At 38.8% G+C, this 18616-nt stretch overlaps 1 protein-coding gene and 1 pseudogene across 4 annotated transcripts in view; one reads left to right on the top strand and one right to left on the bottom strand.

Annotated features, from left to right (window-relative positions):
• LDHC (lactate dehydrogenase C) overlaps positions 1 to 14761 on the top strand; it is a 33021-nt gene extending 18260 nt beyond the window's left edge. Inside the window, exons 7-8 of one of the 4 annotated variants that reach the window (XM_024987232.2) lie at positions 8036 to 8159; positions 14480 to 14761. In XM_024987232.2, the coding sequence (XP_024843000.1) occupies positions 8036 to 8159; positions 14480 to 14644 (289 nt within the window). In that variant the 3' untranslated portion in view covers positions 14645 to 14761. The remainder of the gene's footprint in view (positions 1 to 8035; positions 8160 to 14479) is intronic. The other 3 variants (NM_001113249.1, XM_024987234.2, NM_001046422.2) reach the window with 3 other exon arrangements.
• Positions 123 to 14480, bottom strand: LOC132344182 (WW domain-binding protein 2-like; annotated as a pseudogene).
• Positions 14762 to 18616: the final 3855 nt, after the last annotated feature.

Raw genomic sequence — 18616 nt, 5'->3', positions numbered from 1 at the left:
TTTTTGTTGGTTGTTGAGTTTTAAGAGTCCTTACTGTATTCTGGATATTAATCTCTCATCAGACAATTTACAAATATTTTCTTCCATTCCATAGGTTCTTTTTTAAAACCCTAGTCATAGTGTCTTTTGATGTACAAAACTTAGAAATTTTCATAAAGTCCTTTTGTCTGTTTTTTCTTTTGTTGCCTTTTGTGTTCTATTCCAAGAAATTGCCAGGTGCAATGTTATGAAGTTTTGCCCTGTGTTTTCATGTAAGAGTATCATAGTTTTAGGTCTTATATTCAGATCTTTGATTATCTTGAATTCGTTTTTGTAAATAGTTTTAGGAAAGGGTCCAATTTTAATCTTTTGCATGTGGATATCCAGTTTCCCCAGAATCGTTGGTTGAAATGACCGCCCTATTCCCATTCAGTGATGTTGGCACAATTTTTGAAAACCAGTTGAACAGATTTTCAGATATGGAGGTTTACTTCTGAGCTTTCTATTCTATCTCACTGGTCTATATGTTTATGTTGATGCCAGTACCATGCAATTTTGATTACTGTAGTTTTATAGTTTAGTAAGTTTTGAGGTCAGAAAGTGTGAGTCCTTCAGCTTTCAAGGTTGTTTTAGCTATTCCGAATCTCTTGAGATTCCATATGAATTTTAGGGTGAGTTGTTCAACTTCTGCAAAATCTATCCTTGGGAATTTTATGGGAATTTCACTAAATCTGTAGATGGTCTAGGGTAGTATTAGCATCTTAATATATTAAGTCTCCAAAGTAATTAACCTCCAATTAAAATAAATAAATTAAAAAAATATATTGTCTCCAATTCATAAACATAGGTCGTGTTTCCATTTATTTATGTCTTCTTTAATTTCTTTCATCAGTGTTTTGTGGTTTTCACTGTTCAAGTCTTTTACCTGCTTGGTTAATTCTGAAGTACTCTTTTTTTGGTGCTATTGTAAATGGGATTGTTTTACTAATTTCCTTTTTAGCTTGTTCATTGTCATTAAATAGGAATGCAGTATTTTAATGTTGACTCTACCTGCTGCTGCTGCTGCTGCTGCTAAGTCGCTTCAGTCGTGTCCGACTCTGTGTGACCCCAAAGACAGCAGCCCACTAGGCTCCCCATCCCTGGGATTCTCCAGGCAAGAACACTGGAGAGGGTTGCCATTCCCTTCTCCAATGCATGAAAGTGAAGAGTGAAAGTGAAGTCGCTTAGTCGTGTCTGACTCTTAGCGACCCCATGGACTGTAGCCTACCAGGCTCCTCCGTCCATGGGATTTTCCAGACAAAAGTACTAGAGTGGGGTGCCATTGCCTTCTCCCTGCTACTTTCCTGAATTCATTTATTAAAAGTTTTTTTGTTGCTGTTGTTGTGTGTATGGAATCTTCATGGTTTTTGTATATAAGATCATGTCATCTATAAGTAGAGGTACTTTTATTGCTTCCTTTCCAAATTTGAATGCCTTTTATTTGTCTTTCTTATCTAATTTTCTGGTTAGAACTTACAATGTTGTGATGAATGGAACTGGCAAAAGTGAGCATCTTTGCCTTATTCTTGATCTTAAAGGAAAAGCTTTTAGTTTTTAACCATTGGGTATAACTTTCACTATGGGCTTTTCATATACGGCTTTTATTATGTTGAGGTAATTTTTTCTACTCCTGGCTTCTAAGGTGTTTTTATCATGAAAAAGTGTTATAAATTTTATCAAATAATTTCTCTGTGTCGATTGTAATGACAATGTGGTTTTCCTCTTTTATTCTCTTACTGTGATATATTACATTGGTGGATTTTGGTATGTTGAACCATCTTTGCTTCCTAGGACTGAGTCATGGTGTATAATCCATTAAATACTGTTGAATTCAGTTTGCTAGTATTTTGTTCAGGATTTTTGCTTCACTGTTTGTAAGGGATAACGGTCTGTAGTTTTTTCTTTTCTCTCTTTCTCCCCCGTCTGCCCCCCACCGCCGCCACTTTTTAACTATTTTAATTTAAAAAAAAATAGTGACTTTGTCTTTCTTTGGTATCTGTGTAATGCTTAGAGTTAATAATAATGTCTTCACTTTCATTTCTGATTTTAGTAATTTGAGTCTTCTCTCTTTCTTCTTAATCCATCTAGCTAAAAGTTGTCAATTTTGTTGACCTTTTCAAAAAACTTGATTTTTTTTTATTGTTTTTCCATTCTTTATTTTGTTATTTCCACTCTAATCTGTACTATTTACTTCCATCTGCTAGATTTGGGTTTAATGTGTTCTTCTTTTCCTAGTTCCTTAAGTTGTAATGTTAGATTGTTGATTTGACATCTTTCTTGCTTTTTAGTGTAAGCATATATGGCTGGCTATAAGTTTCCCTTTAGCACTGCTTTCTTTGTCTAATAAGTTTTATCTTATGTTTTCATTTCCATTCATCTCTTAAATATTTCCTAATTTCTATTGTGATTTCTTTTTGACCCATTGGGTTGTTATAGTGTGCTTTTTAATTTCCGCAAATTTGTGAATTTTTCAGTTTTACTTGTGTTATTGATTTCTAAATTCCCCTGTTGTGTCAGAGAGTATACTATGATGCCTGTCTTATTAAATCTGCTGAGACTAGCGATTTCCCTAGTGGTCCAGTGTCTAAGACTCCATGCTCCCAATGCAGGGTGCTCAGGTTTGATCCCTGGTCAGGGAACTAGATCCCACATTCTGCCACTAAGAGTTCACATGCTGTAACTAAAGGGTCCTGCATGCACAATGAAGATTGAAGATCCATGTGCCACAACTAAGACCCGGTGCAGCCAAATAAATGAATATTCTTCAAAACTGAAAAGAACTAAATCTATTGAGACTTAATTTGTGGCATAACATTTAGTCTACTCTAGAAAATATCCCATGTATACTTGAGAACACAGATACTGTTGTTGTTGAGTAAAGTGTTCTGCTAGATCTAGTTGGTCTATTGTGTTGAATTCTCAGTTTCTTTCCTTACTTTCTGATTGAGAGTGGGGTATTGAAGTCTTCAATTATTCTTGTAGAACTGTCTATTTCTTCCTAATATCTTCAGTATTTGTTTCATGTATTTTGATGGTTTGCTATTAGATGCATATATGTTTATATAATTATTGTTTTATTTTCTTGAACCTCTGGTTAGTATATAATGTCATTTGTCTATTGTAAACTCTTTGATTTAAAGTCTGTTTTGTCTGACATTAGTATAGCCACCCCTGCTCTCTTTTGGTTACTATTTGTATAAAATATCTTTTAATCTATTTGTGTCTTTGGTTTTACTTACTTTTAAATAAGTTTCATGTGATAGCTTGTACTTGGTTCATGTGTTTTTATCCATTCTGTCAATCTCTTTTGCTTGGAGAGTTTAATTCATTTACATTTAAAGTAGTTACTGATAAGGAGTGGCTTCTGTCATTGTGCTCTTTGTTTTCTATATGCCCTAGAGTTTTTGTTCCTCATTTCCTGTATTACTGTTTTGTGTTTACTTTTCATAGTGGAATATTTAAATTTCTTTCTTATTTTCTTTTGTATATATCCTACAGCTATTTCTTATAGCTGTTTTTATTCTGGTTGCCATGGGGGATTACCTTTAGCACCCTAAAGTTATAATACTTTTAACTGAATTTCTACCAGCTTAACTTCAGTAATGTACAAAACCTCTGCTACTTCATAGTTCCATCCTCACCCCTTTTGATTGTTAATATCATAAAATTGCATCTTTATACACTGTTTGCCCAAAAATATAAATTAATAATTCTTTTAAATGCAATTTCTTAAATTTGAAAATGAGAGTTACATATCAAAGTCACAGTGATACTACCTTTTTGACCAATTGTTCTTTTAAATGTATTAGTTTCTAAAATTATGCAGAAAACAAAAAGTGGAAGTAGAAATTATTGTTACCATATTACTAGCTTTTATAAATATCCATGCATTTACCTTTATTGAGATCTTTATTTTTTCACATGACTTAAAATTACTGTTTATTTCACCCTGCAGGACTGCCTTGACTAATTCTTGCAGGGCAGGTTTAGTGGCGATGAACTCCCTTTGCTTTTATTTCTTTCGCAATGTCTTAATTTTTCCCTCACTTTTAAAAAATAGTTTTGCCAGATGTAAGATTCTCGATTGACATTTGTTTTCTTTTTTATCAGTTTAAATATATCTGCCCAGTACTTTCTGGCTTCCAAAGTTTCTGGTGATGATCTTATTTTTCACTTTTCTTCAAACTTTTTTCTTTCTGTTTCTCAGGCTCAGTTATTTGCATTGTCCTGTCTTTTAAGTTTGCTGATTCTGTCTTCTGCCTGCTCAAATCTGTTGTTTAATCCATCTAGTGATTTCTTTTTTTCATTTCACTTATTGTACTTTTCAGCTCTAGGATTTGGGGCCTAGGGTTTATTTTTAGGTTTTATGTTTCTTTTTTGGTATTTCCATGTTGTTCACTCATCATTTTCTTGACTTTCACTGTAGCTTCCTTTAGTTTTTTGAGCGTCTTTAAGACAGTTGTTTTAAAGTCTTTGTCCAGTATATCTGCCATCAGTTTTTTTCCTCCAGGGACAGTTTCTGTTGATTCATTTTTTCCTTTGAATGGGCTGTACTTTCATGTATCTTTGTATACCTTGTGATTTTTTTGTTGTTGAAAACTGGATGTTTTAATCTAATAATGTGGCAACTTTAGAAATCAGAATCTATCCGGTCCCCAGGGTTTGCTGAGTTTTTGTTCTTGTTGGTATTGCTTTTGTTTTTGATTGTTGAAAGCTGTTTTTGTGCCAAGGACCAGCCTGAGTTGTAATCTTATGGTCTTTGATGTTGTTTCTAAGCCTGTGCACATAGGTGGTTACTTTCTAATTTCCTCAAAATATGCAATTGCTTTTGTATATTCTGGTCTTCAGTGTCTGGCTCCTAAGTGGAAACAAGAAATATTAAGGGAAGAGGAAAAGGGTACTTGCTCTTTACATTCCCTAGAGGCCACCTGAATAAAAAGGGGAGAAGCTTGCAATAGTTGTGGGGAGATGAAACAGTAATGGCTTTGCCCTCTTTGTCTCCACCTTTGTTATCAGAAGCAGTAATCATTCATTAGAAAACAGATCTCCGATATTTGAAGAAAAGAGTCCTTTTCACAGGCTGTGCACAAGCTGCTTTGGGTACATGTGAACAGCTGCTACTGTGCTAAGAGCTGAAATTAACCACAATTTAATATACAAGCCTTCCCTTGGAAGTTTTGAGCTTTCAGAAGACTCCAGAGTTTCCCCAAAAGTTATATCAAACAGAATCTGGCATTGCATTTATTGTCTAGGTGGAGAGATAGATTCCTGGTGCTCCCTACTCTCCATCTTCCTAGAACCCTCCAGTACTTGAAGGTGAAAGTTGCTCAGTTGTGTCCAACTCCTTGTGACCCCATGTACTGTAGCCCTCCAGGCTCCTCTGGTCCATGAAATTCTCCAGGCAAGAATACTAGAGTGGGTAGTCATTCCCTTCTCCAGGGGATCTTCCCAACCCAGGGATCAAACCCGAGTCTCCCACACTGCAGGCAGATTCTTTACTATCTGAGCCACCTAGGTTTTTAAACCTAGACAACTGTTTTGTGAAAAAGCATACTCAAAGCCATCTTTCCAGATACTCTTACATTTACCTTGATATCTCATCATGACCTGGGTGATTATCTTTGTGTTATATATTGCTCATAATTCTTATGACAAACATGTCCTAATATTTTATACATAGAAAAAAACAAGCTTTTTATACCTATAATCACCAGAATGTATAAGATCAAATAGGTAACCAAAATCCCTCACCAGATGTTTTGATAATTCTTAATTAATTGTACTATCTTATTTTTCCTTTTACCATCATTTGTACCTTATTAAAGTTATTTGATAGCTGCATTTAATTATGTGTTCAGTTTCTCTGAACCAAACTTATTTCCTCTTCTGGTCAAACTATTCCCACATCAATTGGAAATTTCAGGTTAATATCCAAAAAATATCTTTTCTTTGATGGTTGTTAGTGGTATGTTTTATTTACTTAAATTTTCTTAAGAGGACCTACAAACATTTGTTATGCCATATAGCTTTGGATAAGAGATTAAATTAATGCCTACCAAATGAAATGTATGTTAATATTACAGAATCACTTCATATCATTCTCAACAAAAATGTCCCTTTCCCCTGTCTACTATATATTTCCCATTATAGGGGCTATTGGGAGCTGTTTCCCAGTAAATGCAGGAATCTATCTGATCTGGCAGGACAACTATAACCTAGACACTAAGGAACGTGTTTTAGCCAAGACTGGTTTCCAGACGTCACGGAGTAACCCATCTTTATAGGGATGTTGCATTGTTGGACTTTTGTCTGCCCAGTCCCTGATAATTGTTCTACAGGGACTGTTAGTTTCTTTTTCATTTGAAACACTGTTGCTGTAAGGGAATAGTGATTAAGATCACATTTTCCACTGAAGTCCTGTGTGATCTGAATACCAAATACTGCAACACATTACAGATCAATACTCATTCCAGTTAGTCCTTAACCATGCAGTGTCCAAAATTAAATTATTTACCCCTTTTTCATTTAGCAGAGGGTCTATAGTTATAAAGACTCCTCAGGATACTGCTAGTACTTTCCTTAAAACAACTCAACTCTTACATTACTCAACTCTAATTTTTCAGTGCCTAACTAACAATTGCAGGGGAGTGACAACATGATTTGATAGGATGTCCTTCCAGTTTCTGAATGGAGCATTTACTTTACAATATGAGTCAGTTTTTGTCTTAAAATACCTGCCTTAAAACTGCTTTTTCTTGATTCTCCCTTTTATATCAGCAGTTTTAATTTCATTAGGAAGGTTAACAACAACTAAAGGATTATGTTCTTAGCCATTTTCTTCTGAACCCTCTTCTCCAGATTCCACTATTAAGATTTGTTCTCAGTTACCTAAGGCATAGCTTTCTTCAGCTTTAAACACCACCAGTCAGTCAGTCACTAGGCTAAACTTCCTTTCCTTTTTTTTTTTACTTACCCCACAAAGTCTTGGTTATATTGAGAGTCTGAAAGTTAATCTTAATTTTGATACCAATCTTCACGGCCTCTAATAGTGCCCTGGTTTTGGATTGATAGTCAAATCACAGGACACCACAATAAGTATAGTCCATGTTGAGTTGATACATTTGCTACTGAGTGTGTTGTGTGCAGTCCTGGAGCCTTGAAACTGTGCCTAGGTGGTTGCAAGAACCCCTGATACAAATAATGATGCTGTACGTTCTGTGTTTCTTGTCCTGGATCCTTTTCTCAAAAATATATAAAATCCGAGCTAAGTTAAAACGTCTTTGTCCTTTAAGTTTTACTGTCAATCCAAACTCAAGATTGCTATTGGTGGCAATGCAAAAATAAAATACATATTTATTACAGAAAATAAGAAAATTCATAAGCATAAAGAAGAGGTCACCTGTAAGCCTGTTACTCAAAAATAATCATGTAATAATTTGGTGGATTGATTTAATTCTAAAGTTCCTATAAAAGTACATTATGTTTTTTACAAGCCTGAGATAAGAAATTACATAATATTTAGGATTATGCTATTTTCCTTTGACAAAATATCAAAACATTTCCCCATGCTTTAATATATTATTGGTTTAATAATATATCCTTAGGGAAAGTATGTAACTTAAAATTATATAAAGTTTAAAGTTACATTGACACCTTAAAAATTTTATGTGGTCAGCAAGATATATATGCTTTCAAGGTGATCAGATTCTATGTTTGGATATTTAAGCAAAAATACAAAAATTTGAAGCTAAGTTTCATTTCGAGTGGCACAAATGACCTAGTTCTCTGCCTTTATGGTAAACAAAAGATAAATTACTACTTACAGTGAATAATGAAGTTTATGAGAATAATATAGAAATTTTTATTGCCTATTCAGAGATAATTTCAAGAAGAGATCTCTAAGAAAATTTTAAGAGTGTTATTGACATATAGGTTGCTTTAGAATGGATGCTTGAAAAATATGTTCTCTCTGAATCAATTCTCATGAATTTGATTTTCTTACTTTCCACAACTGTAGTGCCTATGAGATTATCAAGCTGAAGGGGTATACCTCTTGGGGTATTGGACTGTCTGTGACAGATCTGGTAAAATCAATTTTGAAAAATCTTAGGAGAGTGCATCCAGTATCCACTATGGTGAAGGTAGGCTTAAATAGAATCTTCACTTATCATTCTTTTAATAATGCTGAGTCCTTACTATGTGCCAGTCATTACACAAAATGTTGAGAATATATTGGTGAACAAAACAGTCAGAAACCCTGACCTTATAGAGTTTAATGAAAGATAGCAACTTAATAAAACAGTTACAAAAGCAAATAATAACACATTTTGTTAAGTGCCATGATGACAAACTATGAAGTTCTTAGAGTATACAAGAAAAGAATTTAACTGCTCTGGGGAGGGGGCATTCTTGGTACAGGCAGGCAAGCTTTTCTAAGGAAGTAAAATGTGACCTAATCTGAATAATGAGTAGGAGTTAATTTGGAAGGCTGGACTAATATTCCAAGCAGAGGGAGGAACACATGTGAAGGGGACCTGAGGTAGATATAAAAAGAGGACACTTGAGAATCTGGAAGGAAAAAAAAGGTCAGTTATTGAAATGCACAGAGCAAAGGGAACATAGGGAGGTGTATGATAAGGCTGGGGGAAGTAGGCAGGTTGGGCCACTGAAAGTCTTATAAATATTATAAAGGTGTTTGGGTCCTTACCATAAGAGCTATGGAAATCTACCAAAGAACTTAAGAAAGGAACTGGTTTTACAGTCTTTGTTTTTGTTGTTAAAAAGATTCCTGGGGTTGTGATAGACAGAACAAATTTGAAGGGGACAAGAGTATAGGTGGGTAAACTTGGGAAGAGGCTGTGTATTACAGAAAAAAGTAGCAGTAGACATGAAGAGCGGAGAAGGCAATGGCACCCCAACTCCAGTTCTTTTGCCTGGAAAATCCCATGGACGGAGGAGCCTGGGAGGCTGCAGTCCATGGGGTCACTAGAGTCAAACACCACTGAGCGACTTCACTTTCACTTTTCACTTTCATGCATTAGAGAAGGAAATGGCAACCCACTCCAGTGTTCTTGCCTGGAGAATCCCAGAGACGGGGGAGCCTGGTGGGCTGCCATCTATGGGGTCGCAGAGAGTCGGACACGACTGAAGTGACTTAAGCAGCAGCAGCAGCAGCAGAGATGAACAGATGGGGACAAATTTGAGATACATTGTGTTTAAGAGGTAAAATTCATAGGTCTTGGTAATGGAGTGAGGTGGCAAATGAGGGAGACAAAGGTCATTTTTAGATTTCTGTTTTGCACAGTTAAATGGTAGTATAATCCACTGAGGGAAGGCATATTCAAAGAGAATCAGATTTGAAGATCATGTTTGCAATTAGGGAGAAATTGAATTTGAGGTGCCTTTGTAATGTCTGAAAAAACAGGCAGTTGGGTACAAGCTTCTGGAATTCATGAAAGAGTTTTGGGTTGCAGTTATAAATGTGAGCATCATCAGCATGAAAACGGTAAGCAACAGAAGCCAACTCAAACTAGCTTAGGCAAAAGAAGATATGTTGACTCATGTAACAGAAATGCCAAGGAGGCCTGAACCACATGCTCAAATTGTATCATTAGAGCTATTTTTTCTCTCAATCTCAATCTCAAAGCTATTTTTTTCTCGAAACAATCTTTGCTCATCTTTTCACTCTTGTTGGCATTAATATCCTGTGGACATTTTTCATAGAACAACAAAGATGGCATGCTTAGAGCCGACAGTAGCAGTACCCTGCCTCTCCATTGCCCATATTAATTTCTTGATAATTGGCTTTTTGGGGATTACTTGTCCATTCCCATGATACTTGTCGGTTAGGGAGAGGAAGTTACTGAAAGGAAAAGAGAGGTTCTGTGCTAAAAAAAAAAAAGATAAAGAGATACTTGACAGGCAAAGACAATAGATATCCCTTACACATGGTAACTGAAATCATGAATTTCAATGAGCTTGCCTAAGGAGAGAGTATAAAGTGACAAGACCGATTGAGTCTTGAGGAATTTCAGTTTTGAAAGCTGAGTTTATAGTATGAGTCCACGGAGCTGACTAAGTGGTGGCCAGAGTTAAAAGAGAAACCAAGAGAACACAAAACCATGGTAAGCAAGTGAAAGGAGGATGCCTTAAAGATGAAAGGATTGGTTTTCTGTTGTTGATTGATGTGAAGTCATGTAAAAAGAGGGTTTGAAAATGCAAGGAAGATACAGTCACATATGTCATTGAAAGCCTTAGCAGGAGATGTTTAATAAAGTAATAGGAATGAAAAAGTCTGATTGGAGAACACCAGGGTCGTCTTAACTTTGGCAGTATTGACTTTCGGACCAGGTAATTCTTCATTGTTCAGGATGACTTTTGTGTTGTGGGATGTTAGCAGCATCCCTGGCCTCTACTCATTAGATGCCAGTACATATCAATTTTGACAATCAAAAATGTCTCCAGATATTACCAAATGTCCCTTGGGAGGCAAAATCATTTCCACCTGACAGAACCTCTTAAGTAGCTGGGGAAATTAAAGCCAGTGTGGAAGTAACTCAGTCATGTCCAACTCTTTGCGACCCCATGGACTGTTGCCTGCCAGGCTCCTCTGCCCATGAAATTCTCCAGGCAAGAATACTGGAGTGGGCAGCCATTCCTTTCTTCAGGGGATCTTCCTGACCCAGGGATTGAACCCAGATCTCCTGCATTGCAGGCAGATTCTTTACCATCTGAGCTACCAGGGAAGCCCAAAAGCCAGTGTAAACAGCTCTTTAGACGTAAGTGACTGTGAAAATAGAGCAGTAATTGGGGAGGAAAATCAGGGCAAGGCAAGTTTTTTTCTTTTAAAAGATAAGACGTAAAGAAGATATTGGAGATAGAAATAATAAGCAGAGAGAGTGTTGGTTAATAAGCAGAGCATTTGTGAGGATATTAGACCTAGGAATGAGGAGGAATAGATATCTGTTTTAATAGAATGGATGTGAGAGTTGGACTGTGAAGGCTGAGCGCCAAAGAAATGATGCTTTTGAACTGTGGTGTTGGAGAAGACTCTTGAGAGTCCCTTGGACTGCAAAGAGATCCAACCAGTCCATTCTGAAGGAGATCAGCCCTGGGATTTCTTTGGAAGGAATGATGCTAAAGCTGAAACTCCAGTACTTTGGCCACCTCATGCGAAGAGTTGACTCATTGGAAAAGACTCTGATGCTGGGAGGGATTGGGGGCAGGAGGAGACAGGGACGATAGAGGATGAGATGGCTGGATGGCATCACTGAATCAATGGACGTGAGTCTGAGTGAACTCCGGGAGTTGGTGATGGACAGGGAGGCCTGGCGTGCTGCGATTCATGGGGTCACAGAGTCGGACACAACTGAGCGACTGAACTGAACTGAACAAAGAAAACAGTGAATCACAGATTTGTAAGTTTGGCATTAGAAGCATCTGATGATGTCTATCTTTTTAGTGAAAGGAGACAAAATCATCTGCTACAAGTCAAGGGAGATAGAGAAAAGTCAGATGTTTGAGAAGATTTGAAATCACCGTTGTAGATAATAAGAAATAGAAGTTAACAGAATCAAGGCAGAATTTCTATCAAGTGGACTCATTTGAGATTGAAAAGCATTAATTTTAACATATTAACAACTTTGTTGTGTCATTTTTCTCTAGGGATCTGAGTGTAGGAATGGAGAAATAGCTGAATTCATTGGGGTTTGGGTTTTATTTCAGGAGTGTTAAGGAGAGAGAGGAAGACTGAGATAGATATAGGTAGTTTTGGTTTCTACACGTTAAAAATGAGTTTGACCTTCTACTAAAGGGTCACTGTCAAGTTCAAGACCTTTGCCCTTAAATATTATATACATACAAATGAATAAATTACAAAATAAAATGATTAATAAAGATTTAAGAAATATTTATAAAAGCTAAAAATTAAAATAGGCAAAGGGTCTTAGAGTATGGCAAAAGGGTTACAGAATGGACCCAAGAAATGAATCTTAAGTTGGAAGAATCTCATAACAAAGTTCAGAGTGGGATACTTGGGGTGGGAAGAGAGGGTCTCATGAACTAAAGAAAGAAGACAAGGAACTGGAAAGAAAGGGAATTGGTTGATTTATCCACATGGACAATGACATCACCAAGGATAAGGGCAGAAACTGAGAGGGAAGATTATTAGGTGTTAGAGTCTTTTATGAATAACATGAAATACTCAATAGGTTTGGAGATGGTGATTAGAAAGAGAAGAGCTAAATAAGATGAGCCTCAAAAAGTAGGGGGAATTTTTTTAAGAGGGCAAGGGATTAATAATTTGGAAGAGATGGGAGTGATTCCACACACTGTTCCTCTTTTGAGGATACAAGGGGCTCTGGGAGAATAAGCAATTACCTCTAGAGGGCTCCTGAAGAAGAGTTAGGTATCAAATGAAGGCTCCTCAAAAAAGATTGAGTAATTTGGGAATTTCTTAGTCACTACTGAACAAATCAATAGATGAGTTATATTTTATAGGAAATACTTAAACATTTGACATTAAGAGCAGAATCACTTGTATGCTGTTATTCTTTTTTCCCAGTTCATTTTTATTCACATTTTCAGCAAATAAAGTTGGCAATAGAGTTTATTTATTATATTAACTTGACTTTTTTTGGTCAATAAATAGAGAATTCTCTTTAAATAACCATTTCCTCACTTCATGGCCAGTCTAGGAGAAAAGGAAGCAAATTTCAGTGCATCCAGGGGTCATATTGCCAGCCAGGCATGATGCTTAAAGGGAAAGAGGGTAGACTGAGGGGCTGGCAGCAGGTCATGGTCAGCACACAGGGATAGGTCAGGGTAGGGCCCTTATTTCCAGTCCATCCAGCAGCCCCCAAGTGGGATGGACATGCATTTCCAGTTCTAAGAAGCCCCTTCTATAGGAAGAGAGACAGTGAAAGTAGAGGGAACAAATTCCTGAATCACTAGCAGGGAAGGAGAATGGCTTCTGCTCCAGCCACACTAGCCTTTTTCCTGATGCCACCCAACCAACCCCTGCAGCTCATGTTCAAGCTCCAAAAGGCATTGTGCTACACAGAGGTAGCACCAGAAGGACCACGGACAGGAAAGGGAAGTGGGAGGAGGTAAGTGTAACTGGAGCTGGAATGTGACTGGGAAGGGAATGTGCGCTGGCAGTCTGGTGGGCCAGTGGCCTTCCGTGGCTAGGCATAGACCAGAGTGAAGTGAATGTGAGTAGAGCCTGGTGGGGAACCCTGCCAGGAGAAGACATGTAACTAGTCTGAGGAAATCATGAGGTTGAGTATCACGTGGCTACCAAAATGAGGGAGTTGGACTGCAGTGGAGGAGATGGATAGGGAGTCCTTCTGTGGGCCACTAGAATAAAACAGGAACACTGAGCTCCTGAGGAGAGCCCCAGAGATGGTGAGAGGGAGGCTTGGTTGAGTAGTGCCAGTAGACTCTGAGCTATCAGGGGAAGCTGGGAGGCACCACTCCAGAGTCAAGGAGCCTCTTCCCTTGCTCTGTGCTAGTTCCTGGTAACTTAACAGTCAGATTTGGAGGAAGAGCAAGACCTTCCCATTGCCGCCTCCAACCCTATGTTCAACCCCAAGGGGTGAGGTAGGAAAATGCAATGGGTAGTGGGAGGCAGAGGTGTGAGATCTACTGAGTCTTCTTATCTTCCAGGGAGGAGGTGGAGGCTGGTGTGTGGTCATGTAGGCATTGTGTGAGTTACCCAGGTTGTAATAGGCTCTGGCAGCTGCCTCTATGGCCTTGGCTTCAGCTCCAGGGTTGGAGGGAACATCAGGGTTGCTGATGGAAGGTTCCATGGCCCCAGGATAGGGTGGTGGCCATGGCTGCACCTATTCCATGGCCCTGTCCATCATTGAAGGACCTGGATAGAAGTCAGGTGCCAGCCAAGAGGGCAGGGGTGCATTCCATTAGTGACTGGCAGGGAGATTACATAAACCCTGCTGGGCATGTGAGAGGACCTTGTACCCTTAGGCTCTACCTCTGGAAACTTGAGAAGCCACCTGTTAGCACCTGTTGTCCAAACTTAATGGCATCCCCTGGTATAGAGATTATGCAGAGCAGAGCTTTTCTAGCTACTTCCGCCTTCACTGTTCTCTTATTTTACACCAAAAAACAAACACAGCCTGCTAGATCTCACAGGCTGCATAGTCCTTCATCAGACTGCATGACATCCTTTCGCTTAGACAGAAATATGACAAAGGTTAGGGGTAAAGTAGACAATGCCTTTCTTTGTTCCTTTGAAGTCCTCTGGAATGTTCTTTGTGTCATTAAACACAAGTTCTTACATGGTCTTAAGACATTAGGATGCTTTTGGTGGTATGCTCTCCACTGCCCTCAGTGACTCTTCTTGAGTTCCATATTCTCTCTGTATATTCTAATTCTGAAGCTCTCTTGCGTAGCAGCTTTTCCATATCACATTACTGAATAATAACCTAATTTTGCCTTTTAGGGCTCATATGGAATAAAAGAAGAAATCTTTCTCAGTATCCCTTGTGTCTTGGGACGAAATGGTGTCTCAGATGTTGTGAAAGTTAACTTGAATTCTGAGGAGGAGGCCCTTTTAAAGAAGAGTGCAAGCACACTTTGGAACGTCCAAAAAGACCTGAAATTTTAAAACTTTTTAATGTTCCGTGTTTTAGAGAACAGAAGATAGTAGGCTGTATATTTATATTTTGAAAGTATTCTCACCTGATCTGTAAAAAATAAAAAGAATATTGGACCTATGACATAACTCCAGTCTCTCAAGACTAGAAAAAGGAAATGGTAAAGAATTTCTCCCCTTTAGGAATCTCTTATAGCTCTATTCTAATGGGCTCAACCTGTACAAATGTGTCATAAATGTAAAAGTTGGCTTCAGGTTTATTAGAATATGTATAATAGTCCATTTATACAGAGCTTATGATTCTTCTCATAAAACAATGGGATTTCTAGTATTGAAATTTCATCTTGTGCTTTATTCCATTAAGACATCAGCATATTCACTTTATATTGCTTCAGTAACTTCATGCATTTACATATAATCATTACAATTAATATCAATGTATATCAGAAGGAAAATAGAAATAAAACTTTATGGCCTAAAAAAATTAAATGAGGTATCTTCACCCTGCAAGTATTATAGCAATTAATATAAACTCAAATAGTTGATTTGGTCCCACTGTTAAAATACCACACAGGGAGTTTAGACCAGGTTATTAATTTAGCAAACTACTACTCTGCTTGCTGTATTATGGTTATGAGGTCAGTATGACATGATTTCTGCCTTCAAGTATCTCACAGGGAGATTTAGGGTACCTCATCTAACTGGTTATAGATGGATGCTTGAAACAGTCAACTGGTAGCTCCCTCTTGGTGTCCAATGTTAGGAGTACATGTGCTTCATACGAAAATATATATTTCCTTGATTCCACAAAGAATTTAAGGCAGCTATAGGAAATAGACAATGAAACAAAAACTGAAAAATCAGGACCAAGGTAATTTATAAATTAGGACAGGATCAGTGGGAAAATTAGAAGGCATATATACAGGCCCTGAGGACTTACATGGCTCTAGTGGAGGCAAACCCATTTGGTTAGAGAATTACGGTTCACTCTCTTGTTATTCTTGCTATTTAATAGCTTTCAGTCATCTACTACAGAATGTGGTTGGTTTCCCATTATTTTGTTCTCTTTCCTTTTTTTTCACCTCTTCCCTTGAATGTACAAAATATGGTCGTGAGTGAGAGTTTCATTAGGATGGGGAGGAGGGGAGTCTAATGTGGGTTTGTCTTTTTATTTTTTAAAGTTCCTCTTGTATACCAAATTAAAACTTCATTTTAGGAAAACCTTGCAGAGATTAAAAAAAAAAAAAGCTGCAAAATATACTTTCTACAGGGAATATTCTAGGGAATAAAATTGCTCTACATTGTGTGTTCTCAACTGGACCATTATTGTCCCAAGGGGTGAAAATTGGTTCTTGGGTAGGAGGTTGGTGAAAAGTCTTTGATATTACAAAGGTTTGACTTGCCAAAGTTCAGGCCTACCAGACAAAAATCTCATTCTATAATACTTAATTTGACGATGTGGGGACGGGTGAGGGAGCTGAACTATTAGGGATAATGTCTGAAAAAGCTTTTGAGGAAAAGACAATGAAAATAAAAAGGTTGAGAAACACTGCCCTGCATTTTATAAAAGAATTTGTCAGATGTGTATTATGTTTTATGATTCACAAGTGCGTTAGAAAACAGTCAAGTAGAATGTGGTGGGAGAAGTAAGGAATGAGGGGGGATTTTATTATATTCTACATTTAACAGACTTCATAAATAATGAGTTGTAGAAATGGTTATCAGTTGTGTCTATGGTTATCAATTAGCACTGCCCTGATCAAAGTCTTAGTTTTGCATCTCACTTAAAAAATCTCTTGCATAGAGAGGGTTTAAAATTTTTTTCTACTTCACTTCAGCTCATATTTGTGGGTGGTAAAAAGTAGCCCTGAGATTCCTTTCTCCCACAGCCCTGGTGAAAAATTCCCAGTGAAAAAGTGAAAGTGACAGTGTTGGTCTCTCAGTCGTGACTCTTCTTGACCCCAAGAACTGTAGCCTGCCAGGCTCTTCTGTCCATGGGATTCTCCAGGCAAGAATACTGGAGTGAGTAGCCATTCCATTCTCCAGAGGAACTTTCTGAATCAAGAATCAAAAGCCCTTACTTATCCTATACATTTAGACAAGGTTTGTTAAAAATAAATTGACTTGGGCTCCCCTGTAGCTGGATTCTGGGCAAGGAATGCTGTGTGTGATGGCCGAGGCCTTTTGGTTCAGCGTGCCTGCTTCACCCCGTGCGCTTGGAGCCCAGTGAGCCTCTGAAGCCCGCCGGCCAGAAGCCTCAGCCTGCAGGCCGCGCAGGTGGCAGGCAGCGGGCGCGCCGCCTCAGCGCTGAGTGGCCAGCGCCCGCTCCAGGGGTCCTTGGCACCGCGAGCTGTGCGCGGGCTGGCCGCCGCCTCGCACAGCCTCAATAGCCAGCGGCTGTCCTCTGAGCTTCCGCCAGCTTTCTCCATCTTCCTCTTCCTCTTGCGTGGGCAGCCGGAGTTGGGCTGCGGGAGTCACGTGCACCTGTGGGAGAATGGGGGGCTGTGGGAGTGAATTTCTGTTTCCTGGCGTTGACTCCGTGTTCCTGCGGGCTGGTGGTATGCCTGCCGGTCAGGGGAGGCTGGCTCTGCATCCATCTGAAGGTGGGCCGAGGTACTGCGCGCCTGGACCTTCTGGCCTGGGGCCTGTGAACTCCCCATGGATGCTGGGCTCCAGCCTGGAGCTAAGAGCTGGGGAGGGCAAATGGGAGGAAGAGCTTTCCCAGTGGTAAGTCTCATTTTTGGTGGAGCAGCCCCTTTTCCTTCCTTCATTCCCTCTTAACTCCTCTCTACTGCACCTTTTTCCTCCTCCTCCACTTGGTTTGTCTTCTGGATCATTCCCTAAGTGTCTGCAGCACCTCCTTCCCCACTGGCGCCCAGGAGTTCTGTATATGCCCCCTCTCACTACAGACCAATTCCAAATCGGAAGAGGCTTTGCAGTTTTTCCTCAGGATGGCCACCATCAAGTATGAACTTCAGAAGAGGAAGAGCTTCACTATAGGAAGTGGATTGGTTGCCACGGCCTGTGCAGTCAGCATCTTACTAAAAGTAAGTTGTACACCGTTCTCAACAAGTCAGTGCAATCAGCCTCTTAAGAAAAAAAAATTAAGCTTAGGGGATCATATATAAGCTAATACGTGATAATAGAAATTAGCTATGCCAGAGAGCCATTTGAGTACGTTGCCTTTAAAGAGAAAGTTTTTTCATCTGCCTGTGCTGCCTTGCTCCATGGCTGCTTCCTAGCACAGTCAGCTATAGCCCCAGGAAAGCAGCTGTTGCTCAAGAGCGGTCAGTCGCTTGCTGCTTCAGCTCTGATTAAGTCTGTCAGGTGCTTGGACACATTGAAGAAGCAGGTGGGTAGGTATATGGCATTTTCAGAAGTGGCGAGGTCAAGTGAGTTACCACGTCAGCAAAATAACTCAATTTTTGACAGATTATGAACAAACCAGAAAACTTCTCTTCATGTACTTTATTATTCTAAAATAAAATATATACATATTTTAGAAAGCTGCTTTAATAAACTTTCCTTTAACCATTTAACAAGCCTAATCTTGACTCAAGCAGTGAAGCCTGTAAACATAATAAATGAAAAACAAAAAAGTGTCATTTATAGCCTGTCAATCTCTTACTGTCTTCCAGCAAAAATAAACAGCCTGGTGGAGAATTATCTTCATACCTGCAAATGATGGAGGCTGTTTTTGTTAAGGCTGTCAGAACACAATTATGACATACAGTCCAAAGAATGAAGTCACCTCCTTATCATGTTAATTAATTGTTCTCTTTTGAAGATCTATCGTGTTGACTAATTGAACAATAATTCAAGTAGAGTGTCCCAGAAAAACCACTTGAGCTCCCTCTTTGGAATCTGGCTGGTGGCTCTGAGATTACCAAAGGCCCTGACTCACCCTGACTTGTGTCCTCTTTTAGAGGCCTCATGTTCTGCGCGTGGCTTCTTTCCCAGTGGGCTGGAGACAACCAGGGATTG

This window comes from Bos taurus, chromosome 29, assembly GCF_002263795.3.
Source record: "Bos taurus isolate L1 Dominette 01449 registration number 42190680 breed Hereford chromosome 29, ARS-UCD2.0, whole genome shotgun sequence".
Classification (NCBI taxonomy): Eukaryota; Metazoa; Chordata; class Mammalia; order Artiodactyla; family Bovidae; genus Bos; species Bos taurus.
The sequence above is the reverse complement of the archived record's forward strand: the minus strand, read 5'-3'. Positions and strand labels throughout refer to the sequence as shown.